The sequence below is a fragment of the Lutra lutra genome, chromosome 14, assembly GCF_902655055.1.
Source record: "Lutra lutra chromosome 14, mLutLut1.2, whole genome shotgun sequence".
Classification (NCBI taxonomy): Eukaryota; Metazoa; Chordata; class Mammalia; order Carnivora; family Mustelidae; genus Lutra; species Lutra lutra.
This window is the reverse complement of record NC_062291.1, coordinates 56181672-56208711: the sequence shown is the minus strand read 5'-3', so window position 1 is coordinate 56208711 and position 27040 is coordinate 56181672. Positions and strand designations below refer to the sequence as shown.

The 27040-nt window shown below is 48.0% G+C and overlaps 1 protein-coding gene and 1 long non-coding RNA gene across 3 annotated transcripts in view; one reads left to right on the top strand and one right to left on the bottom strand.

The window, feature by feature from the left end:
- The first annotated feature begins 325 nt into the window (after positions 1–325).
- Positions 326–27040, top strand: part of PDLIM1 (PDZ and LIM domain 1) — a 46988-nt gene continuing 20273 nt past the window's right edge. The window contains exons 1-4 of one of the 2 annotated variants that reach the window (XM_047702499.1): positions 326–534; positions 17892–18043; positions 20142–20226; positions 24725–24924. In XM_047702499.1, the coding sequence (XP_047558455.1) occupies positions 439–534; positions 17892–18043; positions 20142–20226; positions 24725–24924 (533 nt within the window). In that variant the 5' untranslated portion in view covers positions 326–438. The remainder of the gene's footprint in view (positions 535–17891; positions 18044–20141; positions 20227–24724; positions 24925–27040) is intronic. The other variant, XM_047702498.1, reaches the window with a different exon arrangement.
- LOC125084741 (uncharacterized) lies at positions 2547–3665 on the bottom strand. The gene is made up of 3 exons (XR_007122688.1): positions 3573–3665; positions 3399–3482; positions 2547–2846 (listed from the first exon to the last, which is right to left on the bottom strand). It is a non-coding gene; the product is annotated as an uncharacterized LOC125084741 (long non-coding RNA).

Here is a 27040-nt window from a genome sequence, read left to right as displayed (position 1 = left end):
ACTTCCAAACTCGTTTCCGAGAGCGCCGAGCCGTGCTTTGTCTACGCGGCGGAGTGCTGGAACCTGCTGGGCTCTCACCTAGCACCCACGACCCGGCTGGGAACGCCGGCGACCGGCGCGGGGGAAGGCGGCGGGCGGCAGACGGTGCACTGGGGCCGGGCTGCGGAGACCCCGGGCTCCTCCAGCTTCCGCCCCTGACCCGCCCCCTGTGCGGGCGCGCGGGGCGGGGAGAGGCCGCGGGCCGGCGGGAGGTCGGGCGGGGCAGGCGGGGCTGGCGGGGCGGCGCGGCCGGGGCGGAGCCGCCCCCGCCCCCGCGCGCTCCCTCCTCCCGCCAGCCCCAGGCTCCCCGGGCTCGCGCCGCGCGCTCTTTCTCCAACAGCGGCGGGGGAGCACAGCGCACCGCGTTCTGCTCTGTCTGTCCCTGCGGGTCGCTTCGCCATGACCACCCAGCAGATAGTCCTTCAGGGCCCGGGACCGTGGGGCTTCCGCCTCGTGGGGGGCAAGGACTTCGAGCAACCCCTGGCCATTTCCCGGGTAAGAGCGGTCGGGACGCGCAGGAGCGGGGCGCACCCGGGCTGGGGAGCGGCGTGCCAGGAGGCGATTTGGGGGGCCAGGGCCCCGCAGGCGCTGCGGGAGACGGCCGTTAGGGAGCCCGGGCCGGAACTGGAAGGGCTGGGCGCATCCAGGTGCGCCTTGCGCCGAGCGATCCCCGTGCGTTTCGGGCCTGCAGCCTCTTCCCCGCCGCGGCGCTCCGGGGCGAGGTGAGCGGGCGGCGGCCAGGCGCGCACTCCCGGTGTCCGCGCGCGAAAGAGGGAGCAGTTTTCGCACGTTCGCTACAGAAGCGCGGCCCGGCGCGTGGACCGCTTTGTCACCCCGCGAGGGCGTGAGGGTCCCCGCAGGTCTCGCACGCTGGCAGGCATCACTTCCCGGTTCTTCACGAGTCTCCGAGGGGCATAAAGTAGTTTTGGAAGCAGCTGGAAAGACCTGGAAGAGGGGTGGAGTCGGTGGCAAGTTTCCCCGGTGCAGGTGTGATGAATTGCCCAAACAACTAGTTTTCCATTCTTTGGACTTAATCCACGGTCAGGTCTCCCCTCCTTCATACGTTTCGGAGAAAAGGGCTGATTTTTTAAACGAATAAGGCCAAATGATCCCTCTTGGACATTCCTCTTCTCCTGCGGAAGGTGACCACGGCATATTTCTGCCTGGCGTTCCCAGATTATCAACCGAACAGCCGCCTTTCCCCAAGGATACTGGGTGGGGAGGGGTTCCTACTTTGCGAGGCAGCCGTGGAGGGGGGTGGCGGGGAGAGTGTTGCTTGAAAACTTTTTGGACGGGTCTCCTTTCTTTGGGAAGGCCCAGGTTCAATCGGAGACTACCAGGCCGGTTGCCCCCAACTAAAGCAGACACCCCAGGGAGACTCAGACTCAGGGTTTGGAGGCCCAGGCTTTGGTCATCTCGTCTAGACTAACTGTAATGTCCCCGTGGGAGTTGCCTTATTCACTGCCTGCACCTAGAAGGCGGCCAATAAATATTTTCCAACTTAATGAAAAGGGGGAGCACAAAGCATTCTCTGGGGTCCACGCCCTGCCTAGAGGCCTGGTGTTCCATTTTGGGGGCCATCTGCTTGCTGAAGCTGACCCTAAACTTGCCTCCTCAGCCATCTGAACATCTCTTTGTTCTTAGTGAGGAGGAGGGAGAGAGAAGGGGACCATCCCTGTGGCATTTTGTTTTGTTTTTGTGTTTTTTACTGAAATCCCCACCTCCAGGAACTGAAGGAATATGGTGGGAGGTGCGGGAGGCAAAGTACTGGGAGCCTCTGCGTGGCTTCTCGGCTAGCCACAGTCCTAGCCACATTTCCTTCCAGGTGGGTCTAGCCCAGTGGGGAGGTCTTCTCTGATCATCCCATCAAAGCAAAGGGGGCGGTGTCTCAGTTCGTGGGCCCTGTTCCCTGTTTCTTCCACCTGCTGTCCTGAGGGGACTTCTTGGATTCTTCCGCAGGTACATGCTGTCTTCCTACTTACCCGCCGAATTCCTCAAGTGTAGGTACTGTGCCTTCCCCAGGCCTGGCACACAGCTGAACCTGGCCGTCCCCAGTAAATGTTTGCAGGCTTATTAATAAATGCTTGTCTAGGGAAGGCACATTTAGACTCCCTTACCTCATAGTCCATTTGTCCTTGCTCTTTGTGTCTATAATTAACCTGTCAGCCCTTTCCACTTCTGAATTTATATATGACACGAAACCCTTTTTTAAAGAAGTGGAAGATATATGGCCGATCTGTTAAAAGGGCAGTTACCGCCCATCATTTTAACTGCTTTAAAAAGTCAGTGCAAGTGGCACTGTGCAGGAATGACAATGTAGCGTGGAACCCACAAGACTACATTCACTGGTTTGTACCTTAAATATATTTCTTCATTGCACTATGAGCGATATAATGTTTAATGAGCATGTACTGTGCAATGCTGTAGGGTCCCAGATATGAGAGGACAGACCTCTGTTTTCAAGGTGCTCATGGTCTAGGGAGAGAAGCTAATCTTTATAATGCCCTTGGCAGTTGCTTTTATTGAAAAGTGAAAGTGACTCAGAGTTGGTGACATTCTCGTGTTCAGGGTGGTTCACTTGTTTCTTCTCATTTCTATGTGGAAAGAACGTGTCACCTCATGGGGTTGGGAAAATGGTCATTAAGGGGCCTGCGGGGGTCGTCAAGATCTGATGGGGGTCTGGTTTCTGCTTCTGACTTGAGCTGGTACCTGGGGGTGAGCTTTCTGCTGTCTGAGGCTTCCTCCTCTGTCTCTGCCATGGGGATAACCCCAGGCACAGGTGGAGAGTTAAGGAACATCAGAGTGCTCTGGAAACAGTGAACAGGAGTGGGGAGGTATGAGCAGTGACAGACATACACACCCTCCGGTTGGTAAGTGTGCTACATTTATCAGTTTGGGCAGATACACTTTACTAGTATGGTTTTATATATGTAGACTATGAGTCTCCACACCAAAGCAAACATAAAAGTTACAGGAGGAGAGGAGTGCCTTTCGTTTAATTTAATTTCGTTTAATTAATGTTTGCTTTCTCTTGCGTTAATTATTCTGATATTGGCTCTATTCTTTCTTTAAACTGCTAAAGCTCCCAAGTCTAACTATAGTCTTGTGTACTTGAAATTGTTTCTTTTTCTTTTTTGAAATAAGAGAGTCAAAAAATATAGATGCAAAGCAAATAATTATAAATACCTGTACAGTGCCCCCAGCCAGGTCAAGAACTAGAACACTACCAGCACCCCAGTAATAAATAGAATAAGCACACCAGACGTAACCCAGTCCTGACTTACGATGAGCAACTCCCTGTTTTTCTTTATAGTTTTACTCCCTAAATGTGCATCCTGAACACCATGGCTTCATCTTACCTGTTTCCGGGCAGAATCCTACAGATCCTGTGTTGTGTGTGTGAGAAGAGCTGCTTTCACGCCTCATTGTTCTCGTGTGTGCTACTGTGATAAAATTTCAATCCAGGTTTTCAGCTTTAAATGGACATAAACCAACTTTCTTCCTTTTCCCAGTTTCTCACTTAAGGCCCCTACCTCGGACTCCCTGGTGATCTAACCACACGCATTTGCCTCTGTCCCCTGAGATTTTGTTCTCTGTCACTTCTTGCTCCAAAGCTACAGTTGTCCATCTCCTTGCGGTTGTTTCCCTGCCCCGCCATATCAATGTCTTATTTCCTCTAGTTGCTTTCAAGGGAAGCCTTCAGAGAATCCACACCCAGGCCAAAATTGCTGCTCAATTTATGTTGACTGTTTTTCTCTCCCAGCAACTGACAAAAGACAGGAAGGGGTGGGGCCAGAGATAAGGGGGTGCTCTTGCTGGGAGGAGCTGTCATTTGCCTCTTGAGTAAGCCTTTGCCAAGAGCAGTGTGGTTTTATGGGGAATGCTGTACCCTTTGCTTGGGCATCCTAAGGGAAGCTTAATAATGGATACCTTGTCGCCAGAGGGCCTTTTCTGATTTTGAAGAGCGTTATTTTCAGACTGAAGTAGATTTATGTCCTATCCTAAAGGTGGAAAGAGCAGGGGTGCGTGTCAGATTGTGAAAGGCAAATGTCCATAAAGCCTCATTCCGCATTAATAGCCCTTGCCCTGCTCTCCCTCACCTGGGAAATATTAGCTGCTCCAGCTGATCGTGGTTGATCTACAGCAAAAGGAGGAAGAGGGTCCATCAAAGGGAATAGCACTTAAGTGCTTCCAGTCTTTTTTTTTTTTTTTTTTTTTTTTTTGAAGTCCTCTCTACGCCCAGTGTGGGTGCTCCTGGAACAGCACATGAGTGAATGGTTGAGCCTACTGGCCTGAAATCCACCAGGCTGTGTGGGGACCTCTGACCAGATATTCCCCCCCAACCAGCCTCCTAAATGCCAGGGTTGGTCTTGGAGGAGGAGAGGGGAGAAGAATGTCTTTCAGGGATTGTTGCAAGGCAGATGACCAAGAGGAGATTATCACCTAACTGCCAAGGTCACACTCTCCTCAGCTGATCAGGACCCGGAAAAGCAGCGGACAGTCACTCATGCCGGGAGCAGGCTGGGGACTGGCTTCCAAGCTGTGCCTGTTCCCCACGCCATCCCCTTGCTCTCTGGAGAGGAAAGCCTGTATTCTTTGCCTTTTACAGAGAAGCTCCAGTGCCTGTAGGTTAGGTAATTTGTTTGAATTTACATAGTTTTTCATGGACTGAACCACTTCCTTTTAAAGGAAAGGGTAGAAATTGGGTAAAAACGAGGAAACGTGGCTAGGGCAGAAAATTAATTTTTTAAAGGATGATTGGACTTCAGTGTGTGTCCATGGAAATCCTGGGGAAGCTGCTAGAATATCTGTGGGGTGCCTGGTAAGGGGTCCAGGGCGGGGACTCAAGCTGAGCTCTGCTCCAGTCCCCAGCACCACAGTGGGGGAGCCCTGGGCAAGGTGCACACCTTCTCTAGGGGCCGCTTTTCTGTAAAGATAAAATAATAAACAATCAGACCCACTGGTCTTGTACCCTTTGAATATGAGAGCCTACTCTCTGTTGTAAAAAGTGTTCCAGCATTGGACATAAGGCATTGGTTGTACCTTCAACTGTGAGTTGATTAAGAAAATGTATTCTGAATTCAAAAATGTTTTTAGATGAATTTGTGTTATGTTATTCATCTATGAATATCTGTGTTGAGATGACTTCTGTTAATCATAGGAGCCTCAGTTTACACTGGAAAGATTGTGCGAGATATATTTATTTGACCAGCTTGCAATAATGACCACAGTTAAAATGTATATAGGACATTTTAAATGCCAGGCACTGTTCTGTGTGCTTAATATATTCCCACAGTCATCCTTACACGTATCTTGTGAGGCAGATCTAATTAAGACACCCATTTTGCAGTTGAGGAAACTGAGGATGGAAGTGTTCAGTACTTGGCCTGCTTCTTACAAGTGATGGAGCTAGAATTTGACCCTCCTGGCTTCAAAGCCCGTGACCTTGATCTCTTTTTCAAAATAACTACTTTAATAGCAGCTGACATTTCTTGAACGCTCACTCTGGGCTCCATGTGCTCTTGCCTTGTCTTCTGTGCTCCCCAAAACCCATGACACAGATACACAGGACACTCAGTCAGTAAATTGCAGAGCTGGGATTAGAAGTGAGACAGCCTGGATCCCAGGCCAGCTTTAACCACTCTCTTCTGCCTCTTAATCACCCATGATTGTCAGTATTTTATTGGTGGTGATCATGGCACACAGCTCACCTCCGAGAAGTGCTAATGGTAGTACAGGGATGATAGGATGGGTAGGGGGGACCCTCTTGGGTTCCTCACCCCGGAGCCCGCTGAGCCCGCTGTACCCGTGAGCGTTGGCTGTGGGGGCCCTCCAGCTGCTTTGTGGCTTCCGCCCGAGAGCTCCTGGAGCTCAGAGCATCCCAGGGAGCAGCTCCTCCCCTCCCTATTCCCCTGCAAAGCCAGAAGGCCCCGCCTGTGAAAATTGACAGTCCTGCTGTGGGATTCCATGCCCCCCCCCCCCCCCCCCCAGGACAGTGGAGAGCAGAAGTGCAGAGGATTTGGTGGGTTAGAGAGAAGCCTGCCAGTTTGGGTCGGAGGGAATTTGGGGGCAGTTTTTGGATCAAACGAAGATGACTAGGGATAGACGGATGCAACTTACCTAGCCGGTGATGGGCCTGGAAAGTGGCAGCCAAGTCAAGGCCAAAATGAAATGGACCCATGAACTCGGAAAGGAAAAGGAGGTAATTTCCATGTGGCACTTAACACCCTGTGTGATTGTTGACCCTTCCGTTAGACTTAGCTCGGGTCAACTACAATGCTCATCCGTAACTGAGGCCTGCCGTGCCCTTTCATGATGTAGGACACTGCTTTCTTGCCGCAGACATTAAAATGATTTCCCAAAGGAGCACGGGTTCTTGACCAAGGACTCAGGACCCGATTTTTATGGCTATGACTACTCATCTGTCACGTGAGACAATAAGGACATAGGTATGACCTATGGAAGATAAAGATGTCTGAAAGGCATACACGTGGACCAAATTCAGATGGTACCTCAGTGATTTATACCCATTTCTTTTTAAAACAAATTATAAAAAATACTCATGGTTCTAAAGCTGAACGTACCCATATCCTACGACCAACAATTCCGCTAGTTAAATACGCCACGGAAATATGTCCGTATGGGCACCCAAAGGCATGTCAAGAGTTTCCAGAGCCGCACTATTCACAGTAGCCCCAAACTTAGATGATTTCTGTGTGTAACAACAATAGAATGCATAAATGGATGGCAGGGTAGGTACAGGCTACAGGACAGCAACAGGAATTGCAGCTGTGCACAACAACACGAATGAGACGAACGCACACTGTGTTGAGAGAAAGAAGCCGGATGTAAAAAGGTAAATACAGTGGGATTCCAGTTGTATAAAATTAATCAGGCAAAATTAACCCATGTGTTAGAGGTCAGGGTCAGAGCTTCGTGAAGGGAAGGAGGCAGAAGGGGCCTTTGGAAGCTCAGTTGTGTTTCTTCATCGAGTGCTGGGTTCGTGGGTGTTCTCCCTGTGTGAGGATCTGGCCCGCTGTGGATTTAGATCTTGTGCAGTTTTCTGTGTGCGTGTTGTACTTCAATTAAGACTTTCCATAAAAACTCTCACGCATGTTACAAAAAAATCAAATAACAGAAACGTGGAAGGCGTAAGGCAAGAAGTTCCCCAGTCCTCCTTCTCAGAGGTCAACACTGCCAACAGTTTGAAACTTTTTAGACTTTTTTCCATTCATGTAACTTTTTTTAAAAGATTTTTTAAAAGATTTATTTATTTATTTGACAGACAGAGGCTTAACCCACTGAGCCACCCGGGCACCCCTGTAACATTTCTAATACTGAAGTACCATATCATAGTAACTTACATGTCACGTAGACGTCATCGTTTTGTACTTTTTGCCTCTTTTGTACTGCAGCAAATCAAGAGTTAAACATCGAGGAGTGCCTGGGTGCCTCAGTCGTTAAGCAGCTGCCTTCGGGTCAGGTCATGATCCCAGGGTCCTGGGATCGAGCCCTGCATAGGGCAGGGCTCCCTGCTGGACGGGAAGCCTGCTTCTCCCTCTCCCTTCTGCCCTGGCTTGTGTTCCCTCTCTCAATGTCTCTCTCTCCCTGTCAAACAAACAAATAAAAAATATCAAATCTTGAGGAAAAAAAAAAGCAGCTTAGGAAAAAAAGACGTCTTGATGTCCCGCAGTCTCAGAATCCGCCCGCTCTGGGTTCCCACTTGGTCTTGTCCATTCCTTAGCCCAGTGTCAGCACCCTCACTTGTAGGGTGGGGATAATGGTGCTTGTCTTCAAAGGTTGTGGGGAGGATTAGGAGGATGTACAGAGAGAGCCTAGTGCTACAGCCACCACCTGGAAGGCATCAGGTTGTGGTGGGGCCGTTAAAAAAAATCCCGGTGGTGATCTGTGCATTGAGTGCCGATTACAGGTCAGACACTGTTCTAAATTCTTGACACTCCTGATGTCACTCACTCTTCCCCGCAACCTAATGAGGTTAATGCTGTCATCAATTTCATTTGATAAGTGAACTGAGGTATAGAGAGCAACTCGGCCAAGGTTACATGTTTAGTCAATGGTTAGGCTTTGAGTTATAGGTGGTAATTATTGAAGTGATTTAAAAACACACAGCAGAGGGTGGGGGTTGTGCCCAGCTGGCTTAGTCAGTAAAGCCTGTGACTCTTCATCTTCGGGTTGTGAGTTTGAGCCCCATGCTGGGTGCAGGGATTCCTTAAAAATCTTAAAAAAATAAAAAATTAAAAAAAAAACAACACATGGGGTTCCTAAGGGCTTGTTTGAGAGATTCAGTGATTTCTTTTTTTTTTTTTTTAAGATTTTATTTATTTGACAGAGATCACAAGCAGGCAGAGAGGTAGGCAGAGAGAGAGGAGGAAGCAGGCTCCCTGCTGAGCAGAGAACCCGATGTGGGGCTCAATCCGAAGACCCTGAGATCATGACCGAAGGCAAGGGCTTAACCCACTGAGCCACCCAGGCACCCCAATTCAGTGATTTCTTGACAAATGAGGGTTTTGTTTTTTTTTAATTCACTTTTAACTATATTCCTACCTAAGAAGTGATGTGTGGTCTTTCACACTAGGAGAGCTGTCCCTTGGAACTGCCATCCCTTAGTGTGAGTAGCTTCCTTTTACACTGAGTGGGAAGCAAAGCTGGATTAGGTCACTGCTGTTATAGAGGAACCAAGAACATTTTGAAACCTTCTTGGCGATTTTCAGGCGAACCTGTATAAGCTCATATAGTTGCTGTGGCTATATAATGTAGCTTCAAAAAACAAATTGAGTCAGAAATCTGACTCAAGAGACTTCAAATTCCACATCTAAATGGCATACTGCAGGGGTAGGTGCTGCTCTGTTGCCCAGCTCAGAATCTTCTAAATTTATACTCTTACTTTGATACAGCCATTAAATCAATGGAGGTTGACCCTGAAGACACATGGCATTGAGATTGAACTTGAATTCCAACTTACCTTATACCAGCCTTGTTTTATATAAATGCTGAATTAGATCATTATTTATGCTATCTCTCCTACTTGTAAGAAGAACTTAAGGCGATTTACCACATATATTTACAGTATTTCAACACAAAAACACACATAATAAGATTTTTTTAAAATTGGAACATAGTAAAGGAAAGAGATGTGCCAGGACCTTTAAATCAGGTGGTTTCTGTAAATGCACACCACGTTGAGTTGTAAGGGGTCTGGCCACGGCAAAATAGCACCATGGTGAGTGATTTAACATCTGGAATGAAATTACTTTTACAGTATGCAATTTGCATGTCATCTACAAAGATATTGACCAACATAATAGGTGCCACACATATATGTACACTTTTTTTTTCACTCTGTTTCAGTAAGAGATAGAGAAATACTATTCTAATGGATGTTCTTTCAAGGGCCTTCTGTATCTCTTAATAGAAATGTAAGCCCTTGAGGTTGTTTCTGGAGGAGCTAAGATTTTAGACTCTAAGTATTTTTGCTTACCTTATAACTTCATTCAGGGAGAGAGAGCTTCAGGGGAAGGAGTAGTCAACCTTCTTGATGTTTCCACACCTGGTGAGCATCAGCATTTTCTGGGAAGCTTTACAAAATTATAGATTCCTGGGATCTGTGTAGAACCTCTTCAGCAGGTCTGAGGTGGAGTGTGGAGATCTATTTATATATATATATTTTTAAAGATTTTATTTATTTATTTGACAGAAATCACAAGTAAGCAGAGAGGCAGGCAGAGAGAGAGGAGGAAGCAGGCTCCCCGCTGAGCAGAAAGCCCGATGTGGGGCTCGAACCCAGGACCTGGGATCATGACCTGAGCCGAAGGCAGCGGCTTAACCCACTGAGCCACCCAGGCGCCCCAGATCTATTTATATTTTTAAAAACCCCAGGGGAGGGCGCCTGGGTGGCCCAGTTGTTAAGCGTTTGCCTTCTCAGGTAATGATCCCGGGTCCTGGGATCAGCCCAGCGTTGGACTCCCTGCTCAGCAGGAAGCCTGCTTCTTCCTCTCCCACTGGCCTTGCTTATATTCCCTCTCTTGCTGTCTCTCTCTTTCTGTGTCAAATAAATAAATAAAAATCTTTAAAAAACTAAAACAAAAAGCCCAGGGGGATCTGATGACTGACCTGCTTGGGAACAGTTGCCTCATCCTTGCAAATATCAGAGTTCTCCTGAGTTACTGGTGATCTGGGTCCATTTCTGGCCTGAAGCATGGATGCCAGTTCCAAGGGGGCAAGGTTAACAGTGTTCTCTGGACGTTCAGGAAATTGCCCTGTATTCCTGTCCACAGGTAACAGCACCTTCTGAATACAGACAGTTTTCCCCTTAGGGGAAAAAAGGCTCTGCACTGCGTCAAAACTGTTAAACTGTTGGACAGATATTTGGTGAAAATTCCCTCTCTGTCAAAAGGGTTATAATTCAGGTTTTTTTTTTTTTTAAATTTAATTTATTTATTTGACAGAGAGATATAGTGAGAGAGGGAACACAAGCAGCGGGAGTGGGAGAGGGAGAAGCAGCCTTCCCGCTGAGCAGGGAGCCCATCATGGGGCTTGATCCCAGGACCGTGGGATGATGACCCTGGGATAATGACAGACACTTAACGACTGAGCCACACAGGCGCTCCGAGCTGTGCATTTTCTGATGATCGATGGCGACTGGTAGGGCAACGTTCCTGTGTCCAGGGCCCTTGAGCACAGTGGGGGCTGTGCCAAATGGAGAGAGAGCTGATGTCTTATTTAAGAGGGTGGGGATCCTCAGCCTGTGCTGATTGTTTAGGTCCAGAATTGCTGGATTTTTCACAAGAAGCTGCGAATGTAAGCGTTCGTGTGAAATTTACCAGCATGTAAATATTGGCAAGTTTTCCATCGTTTGTCACAGTACAGTCTTTTTTTTTTTTAAGATTTTATTTATTTATTTGACAGAGAGAGATCACAAGTAGGTAGAGAGAGAGAGAGAAGCAGGCTCCATACTGAGCAGAGAGCCCGATGTGGGGCTCAATCCCAGGACCCCGAGATCATGACCTGAGCCGAAAGCAGAGGCTTAACCCACTGAGCCACCCAGGTGCCCCTCAAAGTATAGTCTTTTTATTTTTATTTATTTATTTATTTATTTATTTATTTATTTATTTATTTTTTAAGATTTTATTTATTTATTTGACAGAGAGATCACAAGCAGGCAGAGAGGCAGGCAGAGAGAGAGGAGGAAGCAGGCTCCCCGCTGAGCAGAGAGCCCGATGCGGGGCTCGATCCCAGGACTCTGAGATCATGACCCGAGCCGAAGGCAGCGGCTTAACCCACTGAGCCACCCAGGCGCCCCTATTTATTTATTTTTAAAGATTTTATTTATCTGACAGAGACACAGTGAGAGAGGGAACACAAGCAGAGTGGGAGAAGGAGAAGCAGGCTTCCTACGGAGCAGGGAGCCCAATGTGGGCTTCGATCCCAGGACTCTGTGATCATGACCTGAGCCAAAGGGAAACACTTAACAGCTGAGCCACCGAGGCGCCCCAAAGTACAGTCTTTTTAGAAAACAACAGGTTCTTACTGCAGAGTCTGTGTGTACACCTCCAGCCTCATCCCCTTTCTCTCCCTGTACTTCCCGGGTTTCATCCATGCCCGTCCACGTGCCATTCCTATAACTTGGCATGCTCTTTCCCACCTCCTGTAGTGCCCTTACATAGTTTTAAGCAACACCTCCTCTTGGGAGTCTTCCCTGATTCCATCTTTAGGCTCCCATTGCCTCTTGCTTCCTGGCTAGTACCAGCACTCACCAGCTGTGGTATATGCCTGTCTCCCCCAGGGGACCGTTGAGTGCCTCCGTGGTGGGCACCATCCTTTCCAGGCCTGTATCCCAGTGCCTTGCGTGGTTCCCAGAATCTGTAAACAGTAGCTCATATTTCTAGAGGTTGACAGTGTGCTCTGAGTGAACCATTTCTTGTAATCCTTGTAACAGCCTTCTGATGTCAGGACTGTTTTCCCTCCTGGTTCCTAGGTGAGAAGAGGGAAAGTGTCCTGCCCAAGCAGGTCACTTAGGTCACAGGAGGCAGAGACAGGACTCGAACCCCGACCATCTGACACTTCAGAAGCCACATCATAATCAAGGAGCCGCACTCTCTTTCAGGATGCACTTAAGGAATGACTGATGAATGAATGAAGGAGAAAGAGAAAATGGGAACAGAGGAGGGAGAAAATAGAAACCTATGGTCTTCACAGAGGAGCCAGTGGGCAGGCCGTATGCTCGGTTCTAACAGCCATATTTAGTTATTTAGCTGTAAATTGAAGAAAATGGGAGAGCTGCATCATCGTCCTGTTCTGCACCATTTAGAAGTGAAATCAAACCCCACAGAAACCTTCTTGTGCTCTCAGGAGTCTGGCAGCAAGGCTGTAAAGCTGCATTAGGACCTTGCAGGATAGGGTGGTTTTACCGGCTGGCCTCAGAGCAAAGTGTGTGCCCTGGGAGGGCCGGAGGGCGAGAGAGACGTGCGTGAATGGTGCAGAAAATGGCAGGTTGTTCATTACTGGAGATCGCTGCACCTAACTCCGTTTGTTCTCATGTAGCAAGAGCTGTGTTGTGTGGTCTCTGGGGAAGAAAGCCGGAAGTGGGTTTTTGAGGTTGTCCATTGAGCTAATGGATTGTTTCTTTGGAGGAGCGTACAGGATTTCTTTTTCATATATTGAAGCTGACTCCGTTATGAGCTGGTTCTAATGGAATTTGATGATCGGGAGGAAATGAGCAGAGACAGTGCAGGATACTGGGTTACGTGGATGGGCTCTGGAGCCCACCAGCTGTGTGGCCTCCTGCAAATGGTTTTGACCCCTGCTCCTTCACTCCCTCATCTGTAACGATGCATGTCATCTCTTGCATTGCACGAGGATGGGTAAGGAAGCCTTGCCAAATACTTACACTGTGCCGGCCCTTTAGAGGAGCTTAATACTGGTGGCTGTGATTACGAAGATGATTATGGCGAACAGTGTGTCGTGGGGATTGGAGGCCCCGTTCAGGATGGGGACGAACCTGTGTTGGAGAAACAGGGGTCTTCTCCCTGAGGCCCCTTCCAGGGCCGTTTTCTGATCTGGGTTTTTTTTTAACAGGGTGGGGTTGCGGCCTTGCCCAGTGCAGAGCAGTTGAGATGATTGTCCTGTGGGGGTAGACAGCCACTCAGCAGGTGGCAGGGCTGGTGATAAGAGTTCCTTGGGCTGAAGGCCACAGTGGAGGAGCCCCCGGGGGTTGCCTTAGATCTGGATTTCTCTTTGGCTCTCGAAGTTAGGTTGGGAGCATCTGCTTGTGGCCTCTTGGTAACCAGCAAGGAAATGGGATTTGGAATGAGCGGGTATGGTTTCAAGTTCAGCCTCAAGCCTTTAGCTGTGAGAACTTGAATCAGTCACAGCTTCTCTGAATCTCAGTTTCCTTATCTGTGAAATTACCGTGTATGTTGGTGGTGAGGTCGTCAAATGGGAGATGGTATGGGAAAGGGCTTTAGTCTTATTTAAATTCTCCCCACTCCCCCCCCCCCAAAAAAGTATATGCCTCAGAGAATGTGAACTTTATCTGTTTCTGTGTGATTCTATCTGAGTCCCAGCTGACCGTATTGTCTTGTACCCTTCTGAGATTTCCTTAGGCTTCCCATCTGTTTGGCTTTAAAAAAAACAAAACAAAAACAGACCAAAAAATGGGATGGCCAGGCCTCGGTTACTTAGGCTTGGGACTCTTAAGGCTGGTTCTAGCTTGTCCAGGACATGCCAGGATGTGCTTAACAGAAATGCCTCTCCCACAAGACAGTTTGAACCAATGCTGGAAATTCCAGAGTTCTTAGCAGCAGAGCATATGAGAGGAGAAGAAACTTCTGTTTCTATTTTCTCAAGCTTTTCCCTCCACACTCCACCCTTGTCTCATCATTTTAGTTTTGTGGGTGGTCATGTTCCAGGGTAGTGATGTTAGAAATGATCATTTGATTCCTTTTGAAATCGTCATTTCTGAACGGGTATAAGGAAGCAACGTGATTATGTATTTCACAATGCTAGATATTTCAGACTCGGTCATTCGTTGGACAAATATTTACTGAGTACCTACTATGTGCCCGGCACTGGGGATACCACAGTGCAAAGGGCAGACAAAATCCTGCCCTCTCACACCTTCCTGTTTAGTGGGCTCTCAGAAAATAAATAAGCCCACAAAATAGATTCATAGACCTAATGTGACAAGTGTCATGAGGAAGAACAGTGTGTTAAAAGGAAGGCAGGGGTCTGCCTTAGATTGGCGGTCAGGGAAGGCCTCTCTGCGAGTGGTCATTTAAGTGTGACCTGAAGGAAGAGACAGAGTTAATCAGTAGAAGTTACAGGAGGTGCTAAGGCCCTGTGGTAGGAAAGAACCAAGGAAGGCCCTGGAGCTAGAGCTCAGCTGGGTGTGGGGTTAGGGGAGGGAGGGTGGTGGCCTGACAAGGGTGTGGGAGGAAACACAGTCTTTCTGGGCCTTGTTAGTGATTTTGGAGTTTAAGGGGACTCTTTAAGGCTATTAGATTTCACACTAATAGCTTTAACACTGTTAGATTTCGTGATAGATCGGTTCCATCAGGCTGCCCTCTCCGGAGATAGAATTTGCCAACGGAATTATTGCCAATCCCAAATAGAGTAATGCTTAGGGTCTTTTTTTTTTTTTTCTTTTTTCTTTTCTTTTCTTTCTTTCTTTTTTTTAAAAAGTAAAGCTCTATACCAAACACAGGGCTTGAACTCATGACTCCGAGATCAGGAGTTGCATGGCTACCAACTGACCTAGCCAGGAACCCCACTTAGGACCTTATGTATGTATGTATGTATGTATGTATGTATTTATTTATATTTTTATTTTCTAAAGACTTATTTGTTTGAGAGAGAACGAGAGAGGAAGAAGGCACAGAGGGAGAGAGAGGCAGAGGGAGAAGCAGACTTCTCGCTGAGCAGGGAGTCTGATGTCGCACTTGATCCCAGCACCCTGAGATCATGACCTGAGCCGAAAGCAGATACTTAATGACTGAGCCATCCAGGCACCCCTACTTAGGACCATTTTTAAAACAAGGGCTGTATATGGTTCTTTAGAAAAAAATGAAATATACATGAAGTCCTACCAGATCAGTCTTCTGTGGGAAAGGCACAGAAGATGGATTTGTTTTCAGTGCATGTATAGGTTCACCCAGGGACTGACTCTGCCCTGCGAACTGAGAGGAGAACAGCCTGCCCTTGCCTGGATAAAGGGTCTTTTCCCAGTGGCTGGATGAGAAGAAGCTCTGGGCCTTGGATCAGGGCTCTTGCTTTTTATTTATTCATTTATTGTGTGTGTGTGTGCATGCGTGTGTATTTTTTTTTAAAGATTTTATTTATTTATTTGACAGACAGAGATCACGAGTAGGCAGATAGGGCATGCAGAGAGAGAGAGGGGAAGCAGGCCCCCTGCTGAGCAGAGAGCCCGATGTGGGGCTCGATCCCAGGACCTTAAGATCATGACCTGAGCCGAAGGCAGAGGCTTAACCCACTGAGCCACCCAGGCGCCCCGTGTGTGTGTATTTTAAGATTTTATTTATTTATTTGACAGAGAGCACAAGTGGGGGAGCAGCAGAGGGAGAGAGAGAAGCAGGCTTCCCACTGAGCAGGGAGTCTGATGCCAGGCTCGATCCCAGGACCCTGGCATCATGACCTGAGCTGAAGGCAGCCGCTTAACCAACTGAGCCACTCAGGCGCCCCTTTGAAGATTTTAAGTAATCTCTACACCCTATTTGGGGCTCGAACTCACAACCCTGAGACCATAACCCCAAGATCAGGAGTCGTGTGCTGCACCAGCTGAGCCAGCCAGGCGCCCCACGGGCTTTTGCAAAGACAGATCTCTGGTAAACAAATGATGGGAAAGCCAGAAAGGAAGGTTAAGAGGTCAGGATCTCTGCACTGGCTTCCACTTCCTGCTACATTCCAGAAGAGTTTTGCCTGATAAAGTCCTAGCACGTCTGAGCCAGAAGGGACCCAAAGGATCAAGCCATCCACTGCTTGCTTTATGGGGTCACGGAGGTGATGAGGGGATGGACCATGACAGCAGCCTCACACCAGCCGTCTCAGAAGGGGCCAGACACCGGGGATACCACAGTGCAAAGGGCAGACAGATTTTCAGATTGGTGAGGGCTGATTAGAAAGCGTGGCTGCTGAAAACGGCATGAGATATGGAGGCTGAGGGCATAAACCTTGTGTTCTATCTAGCCTGGTGCCTCAAGGGGCTTCTGACCCCTGGTTCAGCTTTGCGGAGACCCCAGATGTTCACAGGTCTCCCCCAGTTGGTTCCAGGGGACAGGGATCAGGACCCTGTGAGCACTGGGAGTCTGTGTCACCACCATTCTGCTCCTGTGGGGGCGGGGGGGGGGGGGCTTGCAGTCCCATCAGGGAAGGTCTTTGAATATCAAAGTCATGGACCAACACTGGGACAATAGTAGTGTTTTTGGTATCACTTGGTTTAGAAAATACCTAGTAGCAAAAAATTACTGTGTAGTTATTACAGCTACGGAATGCGTTTGTGCTTTATTCATTGCAACAGCCTCTGTCGTTCGCTTGAAAAATAGCTGAATGTCTGCGTATGGAGCATGGTATTTTTCCTGTGTACCTGTAACGCCCAGCAGGCAGGTGGATTTGACAGCCCACTGCGGTAATTGACTGGCTTTCCCCAAGCATTGGTGGCTCATAAATTCGGAACCGCTAATTCAGAAGATTCGACCTGCAGGAAACAAGCCGCCTAAAGGGGATGATCCTAACCATAGTCAACTTCCCCAGGTGGGAGGAGATGGACCCATGTGAGCCACACTACTGTACTGTAAAATAATCTTTACTGCCTTTTTTTTTTTTTTTTTTTAAAGTAGGCACTATGCCCAGTGTGGAGCCCAACACGGGGCTTGAACTCACGACCCTGACGTCATGACCCGAGCTGAAATCAGGAGTCAGATGCTCTGCTGACTGAGCCACCCAAGTGCCCCTTTATTCCTTTTTTTAATTACAAGATTAATTCAAGATCATTGTAAAAAACAGAAACATTATGGAAATGTATAATTGTGAACAGTTTTATGTGCAGTGTTCCAATTTTTTTCTGTGCTTAAATAATAAGATTTTTATAGAAATAGGCTATTGCTGTATGTAATGTTCTCCATGTGTGTGTGTTTTTAATGTACTTGGTAATTTATTTTAAGGAAGCAATAAGGTTCTGTGGGAAGAACATTGGGTCTGGCTTCAGGGTTGGGTTCTGGCTCTGTAAATATCCTAGTTGGATTGCTGGTAATGTAGTGATACACCAGTTGGGGGATCCCAGGTAAACCACAGATCTTCTTCAGCCTCAGTGTCCTGGTCTCTAAAATAGGGACTGACTGATATGTGTCCTTTCTTAGAAGGTTGTTGTAAGGACCCAATGACATGGTGTATAGGAAAGGACTCTGTGTGACCCATAATGTGTTATGGAGATAGTAAGGATTGTTATTATTGACACTTATGATTTCCGCTCTTTTGGGACGCCTGGGTGGCTCAGTTGGTTAAGCAGCTGCCTTTGGCTCAGGTCATGATCCCAGCGTCCTGGGATCGAGTCCCACATCGGGCTCCTTGCTCATCAGGGAGCCCGCTTCTCCCTCTGCCTCTGCCTCCCATTCTGTCTGCCTGTGCTTGCTCTCTCTCCCTCTCTCTCTGACAAATAAATAAAATCTTTAAAAAAAAAAAAAAAGAAACTTATGATTTCCGCTCTTTTTCCTCTTCAGATGCTCTGGTCCACATCAGTGACTACTTCCCCCAGTGGTAACTTACTCAGTGGCTTCCTTGGAGACAAAGGATAACTGACCTACTCTTCCTTTTTTTCCCAGGTCACTCCCGGAAGCAAGGCTGCGATAGCTAACTTATGCATCGGAGATGTGATCACAGCCATCGATGGGGAAAATACCAGCAGCATGACACACTTGGAAGCTCAGAACAAAATCAAGGGCTGCACAGACAACATGACTCTCACAGTCACCAGGTAAGGCCCACGGAAACGCTCAGTCCTCGACGGGAGGCAGCGTGTGAGCAGGTTGGCCTTGCCAGCCTCTGACGCCTCGAGCCCCAGCTCCACGCCATGTGCGCTGCGGACAGGCCCAGGCTGGCAGGTCTATAGGACTAGGATTTCCCCAGGTTGTTCCTTTTTCTCTCGAATTTTCCTGGTGCTGCTTAGAGTGTGGGCGTCTTTCTCTAGGAGCTCCACATTTTCACTTGCTCCAACATGACCAACCAAAACTTTGAGGAAGTAAAATCAGTGAAGTATTGTCAGGTAAAATGAAATGAAGGTTTCTTCCTGGAAACCACTGACAATGTATGAGGCTGCCACTCGTGCCACACCACCGCAAGTAGGGGGTAGGCCCCAGGAGGGCAAAGTAGCACCTTACAAGAATGCTGCATATGAGCTTAAGTGCACTACAGGAAGGGAGACCTCATGTTCTCCAAGGTTGCCGTGTGAGGAGAGGGCACTGGGAGCTGTAACTGGGGTAGAATTCCCATCCTGCTTCCGTTTAGTCTTGGGAGGGGCAGTACAAGGACATGATTTTAGGAGAGCTTTGGTTTAACTTTTACAAGCTCCCTCCTTCCTGTTGGATCAAGTTCACATTCTTCAGGGCACCTGGATGGCTCATCAGTTAAGTGACTGCCTTCAGCTCAGGTCATGATCCCAGGGTCCTGGGATGGAGCCCCGCATTGGGCTCTCTGCTCAGTGGGGAGTCTGCTTCTCCCTCTCCCTCTGCTGTTCCCTCTGCTTGTGCTCTCTGTCTCTCTGTCAAATAAATAAAATCCTTTTTAAAAAAGTTCACATTCTTCATTCTGATCTTCTGCTAACCTGCTGCTTAATGCCTTAACTTTAGCTTTCACTGCTCGTCATCATGAACTCTTTGTTCCAGTTCTTACCTATGAACTAGGTTTATTACTTTTATTACTTTGTGCCATAGGACTGGTGGGAGGGCCAAGTGTGGGGCAGGAGTTCCAAATATTGTGTATACTTCAGAGCCCTGGCCTCATAGGAGGTGCACCTTTGTTTTCAATTTTTTTCAAGTAGACTCTACACCAACATGGGACTTGAACTCATGACCCTGAGATCAAGAGTCAACATGCTCTACCTACTGAGCCAGCCAGGCACCCCACACCGTCTTTTTCTATCCCCTCAAAAGCACATTTGTCCCTCATTCTCATCTCCATTTCTATCTCAGTCCAAACCTTTTCTTTTTTTTTTTTTTATTTATATTTTTTATTTATTTATTTGACACAGAGAGAGAGATCACAAGTAAGCAGAGAGGCAGGCGGGGGTGGGGGGGGGGTAGCAGGCTCCCTGCTGAGCAGAGAGCCTGATGCAGGGCTCCATTCCAGGACTCTGAGATCACGACCTGAGCAGAAGGTAGAGGTTTAACCCACTGAGCCACCCAGGTGCCCCTGTCCAGATCTTTTCAAAGACATTCATTCATTCATTTATTCTTTCTTTTTTTTAATTCATTTGCTAGTGAGCTCAACAGGTGTGTCCTGTGTCTATCTGTCCCTGTGCTTAGCTCTCTGACCATGCAGGATTGGCATAAACATTCTCTCGCTCTTGGAGAGGAAAAAAATTACACTAATGGAAGTAGGGACTAGACTGAGGTTGTTTCTGTATGATCAGTGCAGAGAAATCCTCTGCATCCTCAAGAAGGGAGGCAGCCCTTTTATTTGGGCCAACTGTGCTTCACAAATTATAATTTGCTTACCTGGCCTGGCTCAGGAACACTGGGAGCGGGAGAGGAGAAGCTCGGTCTGTCCTGACCGAGGTGGTCCAGCACGAGGCTTCTCGGGAGCGTGGAGTGGGGGGGGAGGCTGGCGTGCCGGGGACTGTGACACAGTAGTGAGAAAGGATGAGGCTGGAAGAGTTCTGAGCCTCATGGGAAGCCCCTCGGGGGCGGAGTGTGGTCACCATCAGACAAAGCATCATCAGATTGGCAAACAGAGGGGAAGGCAGGTGGCAGAGCCCTTGTTCAGAGGCCAGAAGTCAGGCAAGAAGGGGCATTTTCTGGATTTTAGCATATATTATTTAGCAAAAATGAAACAATAGTTTTGTCCATCTGTTGTAGATCGGAACAAAAGATCTGGTCCCCCCTGGTGACCGAGGAAGGGAAACGTCATCCATACAAGATGAATTTAGCCTCTGAACCCCAAGTAAGTACTCTTTCACCATGGCCGCTGCTGCTCCTGCCTTCTCTGCCTTCAACACGGCTTCACACACCCCCGTTTCTCTGGCCCTGGAGGCCTGGGCCGAGGCCAGGAGAGCCCGCCACTGACACCAAGGGGACCTGGCTCCTGTTCGCTTCTTCCCGTAAGACAGTTCCCGGAGGACAGAGCTGGAAAGCCCCAGGACAGGGACACGGAGCGGGGGGGAGCATAGGAAGTGATCCAGGAAGCGGGAGGACGCCTTCCTGCGCAGAATAGGATGATGGTTAGGACCATGGTGACATCCAGGAGCTGGCTCAGCTCACCACGCATTTCAGATCCTCGCCAGTCAAACTGGGGAGAGAACAGGTGTTAGGTCATGAGACCTGGAGCCGAGAGGCGAGAGTGTGCTGGTTACCCCGCCTCCCCTCCCCAGACCCCACTCTCTGGTCTCCATGAGCCTTCTGGTGGGACTCCCTCATCTCTGTAGAAGGGAGGCTTCTGGTGAGACCCTCAAGTCACAAAATAAAGTGGCAGTGCAGACTGAGAACGTGCCGGGCAGTCAGTGTACAGTCTGCCAGCCAAACAGTGTCTGAGGACAGTAGACTCTTTGAAGACCCCGTATTTGTAAACAAGTCCCTTGGTAGTTAGATTAAAAGTGATTTTCTTTCTTCCTTCCTTAATTTCCTCTCCTAAGTTATCGACCATGAATGGGTGCTCTTTTGAAATAAGGGGAGGGGCGCCTGGGTGGCTCAGTGGGTTAAAGCCTCTGCCTTCGGCTCGGGTCGTGCTCCCAGGGTCCTGGGATCGAGCCCCACGTCGGGCTCTCTGCTCTGCAGGAAGCCTGCTTCCTCCCCCCTCTCTCTCTGCCTGCCTCTCTGCCTACTTGTGATGTCTCTCTCTCTCTCTGTCAAATAAATAAAATCTTAAAAAAAAAATGAAATAAGGGGAAAAAACTTTAGCCTGTTTAGAACACTTTTGTGAAATTCCTTGTGCATGGCCTGCTCCTTTTTACAAAGTATGTGTCTTGGATACATTAATGAATTATTATTAATAAGTTAATAAATGGGCCTGAGTTAGTGGGCCACACAACTCTTGTCGGGGTTATGAGTTCGAGCCCCATGTGGGGTATAGAGGTTACTTAAAAATTTAAAAAATCTGGGGCACCTGGGTGGCTCAGTGGGTTAAGCCCCTGCCTTCAGCTCAGGTCATGATCTCAGGGTCCTGGGATCAAGTCCCACATCGGGCTCTCTGCTCTGCAGGGAGCCTGCTTCCTCCTCTCTCTCTCTCTGCTTGCCTCTCTGCCCACTTATGATCTCTCTCTGTCAAATAAATAAAATCTTTAAAAAAAAAAAAAAAGAATCTGCTTTGCTGGAACTTCTTATTAAAAAAAAATTTTTTTTTAATCTTTAAAAAAAAGTTAATTGATAATGGCTTTTGAAAACTTCTCTTAGACTGGTTTGTGATTGTTATATATTTAACCCCAACTGAGGATTTGAACTTCAACTTTTTTTCTAAATTTGGGACATGACTGACTTCTTATGGTGAATCAAGATAAAATAAAAAGGTAACACGTAGCTAGCTATACTTTATACATGAGAGAAATTTCTGTGAAAATGAACTTATAAAAAAAAGAAAAAAAAAACACTCATGAAGTGTGTTGTGTGGGTAAATTGAGTGGTTGTTTACAAGTCATATTTTCTCAAAGGTATCCATGAGAATTTCTGAGATACAGTCCCATAACATTTTTTCATTAACAGAATAAAAATCATACTCAGAAATCCTAAGAGTTGCATTACGGACCATTTTGCATCTGGCATTTCAAAACAGGCATGAACATGTTATTCTGTAGAGCTCCTGTAGGGAAAGCTGGTCTAGAATGGCACTCAGTCTGTAAACCAGCGGTTGTGCAAACCAATTCCATTTTTTCATTATTTTTTAAAAGTTTATTTATTTATTTATTTTTTTAAGTAAGCTCTACACCCAGCATGGGGCTCAAACTCCTAACCCCGAGATCAAGAGTCACAGGCTCTTCCAACTAAGCCGACCAAGTGCCCCATGCAAACTAATTTTAAACATGCCATCGTTAACTCCAACTTCCTGAGAAATTCTTAGCTACTTTGCTGAATTTACTATAAAAGTTAAGTTTCAATGTGTTAAGCTTTCATATATTTTACAATACCTAAGGAGTGATTTTGTTTTGATTTGGTCTCCCTAAAATCTTACTTTCACACAAAGTAATACTTAACGTTTCACTTACATGTTTTTCTGTCTTGAGTTTTCATTATAAACCTATAATCCGGTCCCTCTGTTAATATTTTGAAGGTAGTTCTCTTCTTTAAAAAAAGAATTTAAAAAATTTTTTACGAATATTTTAACATCCGACTTGAGTACATTTTTCTTTTGATTCCAGTAATTTTTTGCTCCTATGGAAAAACTTCCCATTCTCCTTTTTCCAAAACCTTCCACTTCCAGTCATTCTAAAATAAAGGAATGAGTAAGAGCAGAGTTCATCTATAATTAAAAGATCTGTTAGTTCATGTAATGCCAACCACCACCCCAGCTTATCTGAGGTCAGAGTAGTTACACACCTAGTTTATATTTCCTCATTATTGAGTTTCCTTGGAGACTGATAAATACAAAGCCCAAACAATTACATCATCCCTTCCAAAAGGCAGGCCCTGAATTAACCGCCTGACTTCTGGAAAGACCAGTATTCACATGGGGTTAGAGATATTCCTTTTATGTACAAAACAGATTTTCTATAAAGAGAAAAATCAGAATTTCCAACTGGAATAATTTTCTCTTGACTTCCATTCTCACTGGAACTGTGTTTCTGGGGAGGGAGAAGGGGCGGGACACTGGTTGGATGACTGTTTGCCTGTCACTGTGGTTGCCACACTCACATGTCACACCAGGTCCGTGTGAGAGAAGGCTCTGTCGACTCCAATGTAAAGATGAGAAGTGGGCTCTGAGACCTCCAACCAGCCCAGGGCCAAATAGGAAGTGACGGGAAAATTGAGCCAAGACAGAAAACTAGGAATCTTCCTTGGTTCTTGGTATCCTGTGTTGCTCTGAGGAATTGCTGAGGAGAGGGCAGGCTGCACCAAAGTCCCAGGCCACCACCACCGATTTGCAGATGCCCCGTTGCGAGTGACTGTGTAGTGTTCCTCCCGGGAGTTATTTTCTTAACTGATGGTACTTCCTCTTTTTGGGGCGTGATCTCTGTGTACTTTGCTTTTGTCCAATGTGGACGAAGTAGACTCACTGTAATTTCTACTTTAAAACCTCACCGGTTCCAGCTTGTTAAAAAGGAAGCCTGTCTGAATAGTGAAAAAGAAATCTCAGTCATAAAAATATTTCCTTGACTTTTATTTAGATCAGTACATGGTGAATGAAGCTGTTACTTTTCATTGTCATGTTTTCTAAGAAAACGTGAAAGACTTGAAGTTTGGGTGAGAAAGAACGGGGCGGGGGTTGGGGAGGAAGAACAAGAAGTTCCCCCAAAAGAACTCTTACGGGGCCAGTTGTTCTGGGCCTGGGTATGAAGAAAGAGGCCAGGGTTCAGGAAAGTCCTGTGTTGGGGAACACAGAAAATAGGGTGCAGGTCGAGTGTAGTCGCTGCAGAGTCTGTGCTGTTGGCCGGGTCCAGAATGTGCAGAAAGCACCTTTCTAATTGTGTTGTCGGAAGAAGCCATGATTTTTAAGAACAGGAATGTTCCTTTAAAAAGTGTCAGGCTGGTGGGCGTGGAGGTGAGGGTGTGTTTGTAAAGTAGCTCTGAGCTGTTGGCCCTGTAGGAATTATCCAGGCTCCCAGCTGGGCTGCTGCGCAGGGAGGGGGTGACTGCGCAGGGGGCGCTGTCTCACGTTACAGAAGGAGGGACTCCTGGGCACGCCCCTCTAGCAGGTAGCTCCCAGCCTTCCATTTGGTGAGCCTTGGCCTCCTGCAAGAAAACTGCAGATCCCCTGCTCCCTTTACCCCTTCCTGCCTGAGCGCTGGGCCACCCTGGCCTCCTCAGCAGTGCTTCGCCCGGTGGCCCCACAGCTTCTTATCTTGCTGGTGTAACCCCCTGGATCCTAGGGAATCTGTCTCCACCTTTTATCATCTCCTGCTGCACACAGACCCAGTGACTTGTATTCTTCTCCTCCTTGTACCCTAATCCCTCTGGAATGTGCCCTGCAAGGGCGTATCAGCCCCAGCTTGGATCTTGGTGGTCCAAGGCATGTAGGGGTGTTGTGCCCAGGGGCGCCCAGCAGCAGATCAGGCCTGTCTGGGCCTCAGGGAAGAACGAGAATGCATTGCTGGCGTGCGAAGGCGCACCCTTGCCCATCTTAAGGCTTCCCTGCTCATTGCCTGTTTGTCTAGTGGGCGTGTCAGGGCCCTTCCAATGAAGGTTGATGTGGACCCAGGGCCCCTGGAGCTTCCTTTCTGGAGCTCAGCCTGCACTGCCCCTCGAGCAGTGTGCACTGAGCACCCCCTGATTTCTGCTCTGAACTCTGCCGACAGGAGGTGCTGCACATAGGGAGTGCCCACAACCGGAGTGCCATGCCCTTCACTGCCTCACCGGCCTCCAGCTCTGCCCCCAGGGTCATCACAAACCAGTACAACAACCCGGCTGGCCTCTATTCCTCTGAAAACATAACCAACTTCAACAACGCCTTGGAGTCCAAGACAGCAGCCGGCGGGCAGGAGACCAACGGCAGAGCGTAAGTAGCCTTTGCATTCCCCCTACAGGCCAGTCCTGGAAAAGGCCCTTCCCAGCAGGACCAGGTTCATGGTCCACAGCAGGTGGAGGGGGCTGGAGGAGGCTCCAGAGAAAAGCATTCGATTCGAGAGAGAAAAATGTCTACCCCAGCACCGTGCTTTCTGCCTTCATTTTCCTTATCTCCAGAAAGGGGCAAATACCATCTTCCTTGTAGGGTTGTTGTGTAGGTAGGCCCCTAAGAAGTAATGTGTAAAATGCCTAGAACTCCGCCTGGCACAAACGAATCAGTTATTCCCTGAGACCTATTTCCTTCTTTCCTGGATTTCTCTGGTCATCCTCATCTTTTCAGTGGTCACCTTCCTTCTCTGGCAGCCCTACAGATTTCTGAGGCATTCTTTCGGATAGTTTGGGGCTCTTCCTGGTGTTCACCATCTGACCTGAGCAAGGGACGTGGACTTCATGATGAGTTTTTGTGAATGAGTGTTTGCTGTTCTTCCCCCAGAGTGGGAACAATAGAAGAGAAGTTTGTGAGGAGATGAATGTGTGTCTGTCGGAACAGGTTCTGACTGGGGGCAGAGGCGGGGTGAGGGTGCTGCAGGTGGACAGGGTAGAGAGGCCTAAGGAAGCATCTTTCTCACGGTTAGGGAGGCCTGTCCCCTCCTGTCACCAGCCATTTGGCCACAGTTGCCTCTAAGTCTTTATCCGAAGTATTGTCTGGCTTCCTAGCAGAGGCGGCCTAGTGTCTGCTCTGTCCCAGATTTTTTGTTGGTTGGTTTTTTTTTTAAGTAGGCTTTGCGCCCAGCATGGAGCCCAACGCAGGGCTTGAACTCACAACCCTGAGTCCAGACCTGAGCTGAGATCGAATGCTTAACCGACTGAGCCACCCGGGCGCCCCATTCCAGACTCTTCAAAGATGAATCCAGAAACACTGGGACTTACACAGCCCACAGCAAAGGAACTGGGTTTGAGAAAGGAGAATAGGAGGTGGGACCAGTTCCCTGGGATGAAAAGATGAGGGACTAGGTCATGCGTTGCCCCCTCACATGCCCAAAGGTGGGTGGGAAGATCACGACAGAGCTCAGAGTGCAGACAAGGGGGAGCGGAGTGGCCTGTGGGCAGCTGCACAGCCACAGGCCCAGAGTGGCTCCCACAGCCCTGCTAATTCATTAATTTCGGTTGGTTAATTTCATTGACATGGAAACCAGAAAGCCTTTTTTAAAAACCTGAAACCTGGTTTTTAAACATGGGTGAGAGTCACATTGGTTGGACAATACCGCGTGGTCCGAATCTTGTCTGATCTCTGAGCATCTTTCCGCTTGGAATCCTCAGTGCTTGTGTTCGCGCCGAAGCCTGTTTGCTGTTCAGTTTCTTACTTGAACAAGAACCGCGCCAGCTCTTCCAGTGAATAAATTGCACACCCGTTGCTTCAGATGCAGGTTGGGAGAGGTTAAGGCACAGGAGGTTCCAAACAACATAAATGCGTGTAAAGTGCTGTCCCTCCCAAGGGTTCATTCACCAGACCACGCAGATAGCTGTCGCCCTCTCCCTGGGAAAGGGAGATGGACGTTCCTGGACACCCACTGTATGCAGGTCCCTGGGCCCAGCTGAAAGGCTCCACAATTTCCTTTAAGTTCCTTAGAGTCTAGAAGGAGAGACGTTTTGCTGAGTGACTTTGGCTTTGTTACAAGATGTTCAAGGTCACTGATATTTATTGTAGTAACCGAGACAAGGTGACTACTCATGCTGCTGCTTCCCCAGATTATGATTCCTGCAGGGGCTGAGTGACTTGGAGTGATGATAGCCTTCCAGGTGACTGCGGGGGCTTGTGGGGGAATCTGAGAAGGCATGTCATGTTGGGCCCCCTGGGCTTTCCATCGACAGCCCCATGGGGAGCCGAGCGGCCGAACGCCAAGGGCCATGATCCCTGTTCTTTGCTTCTTTCGTGATGGGGGAGGCTGAGAACATGACCCTCTTTTACTGTCCCCGAGTGGAATGTTCCATGATCTGAATTTAATAACCCAGGAAATGACACATCCTTGATTGAAAGAACTTCTATGCATTGGGAGAAATCTGTGCTGGGGGAGTATTTTTAGTCTGGCTTTGGTGGTTTTTCCTTC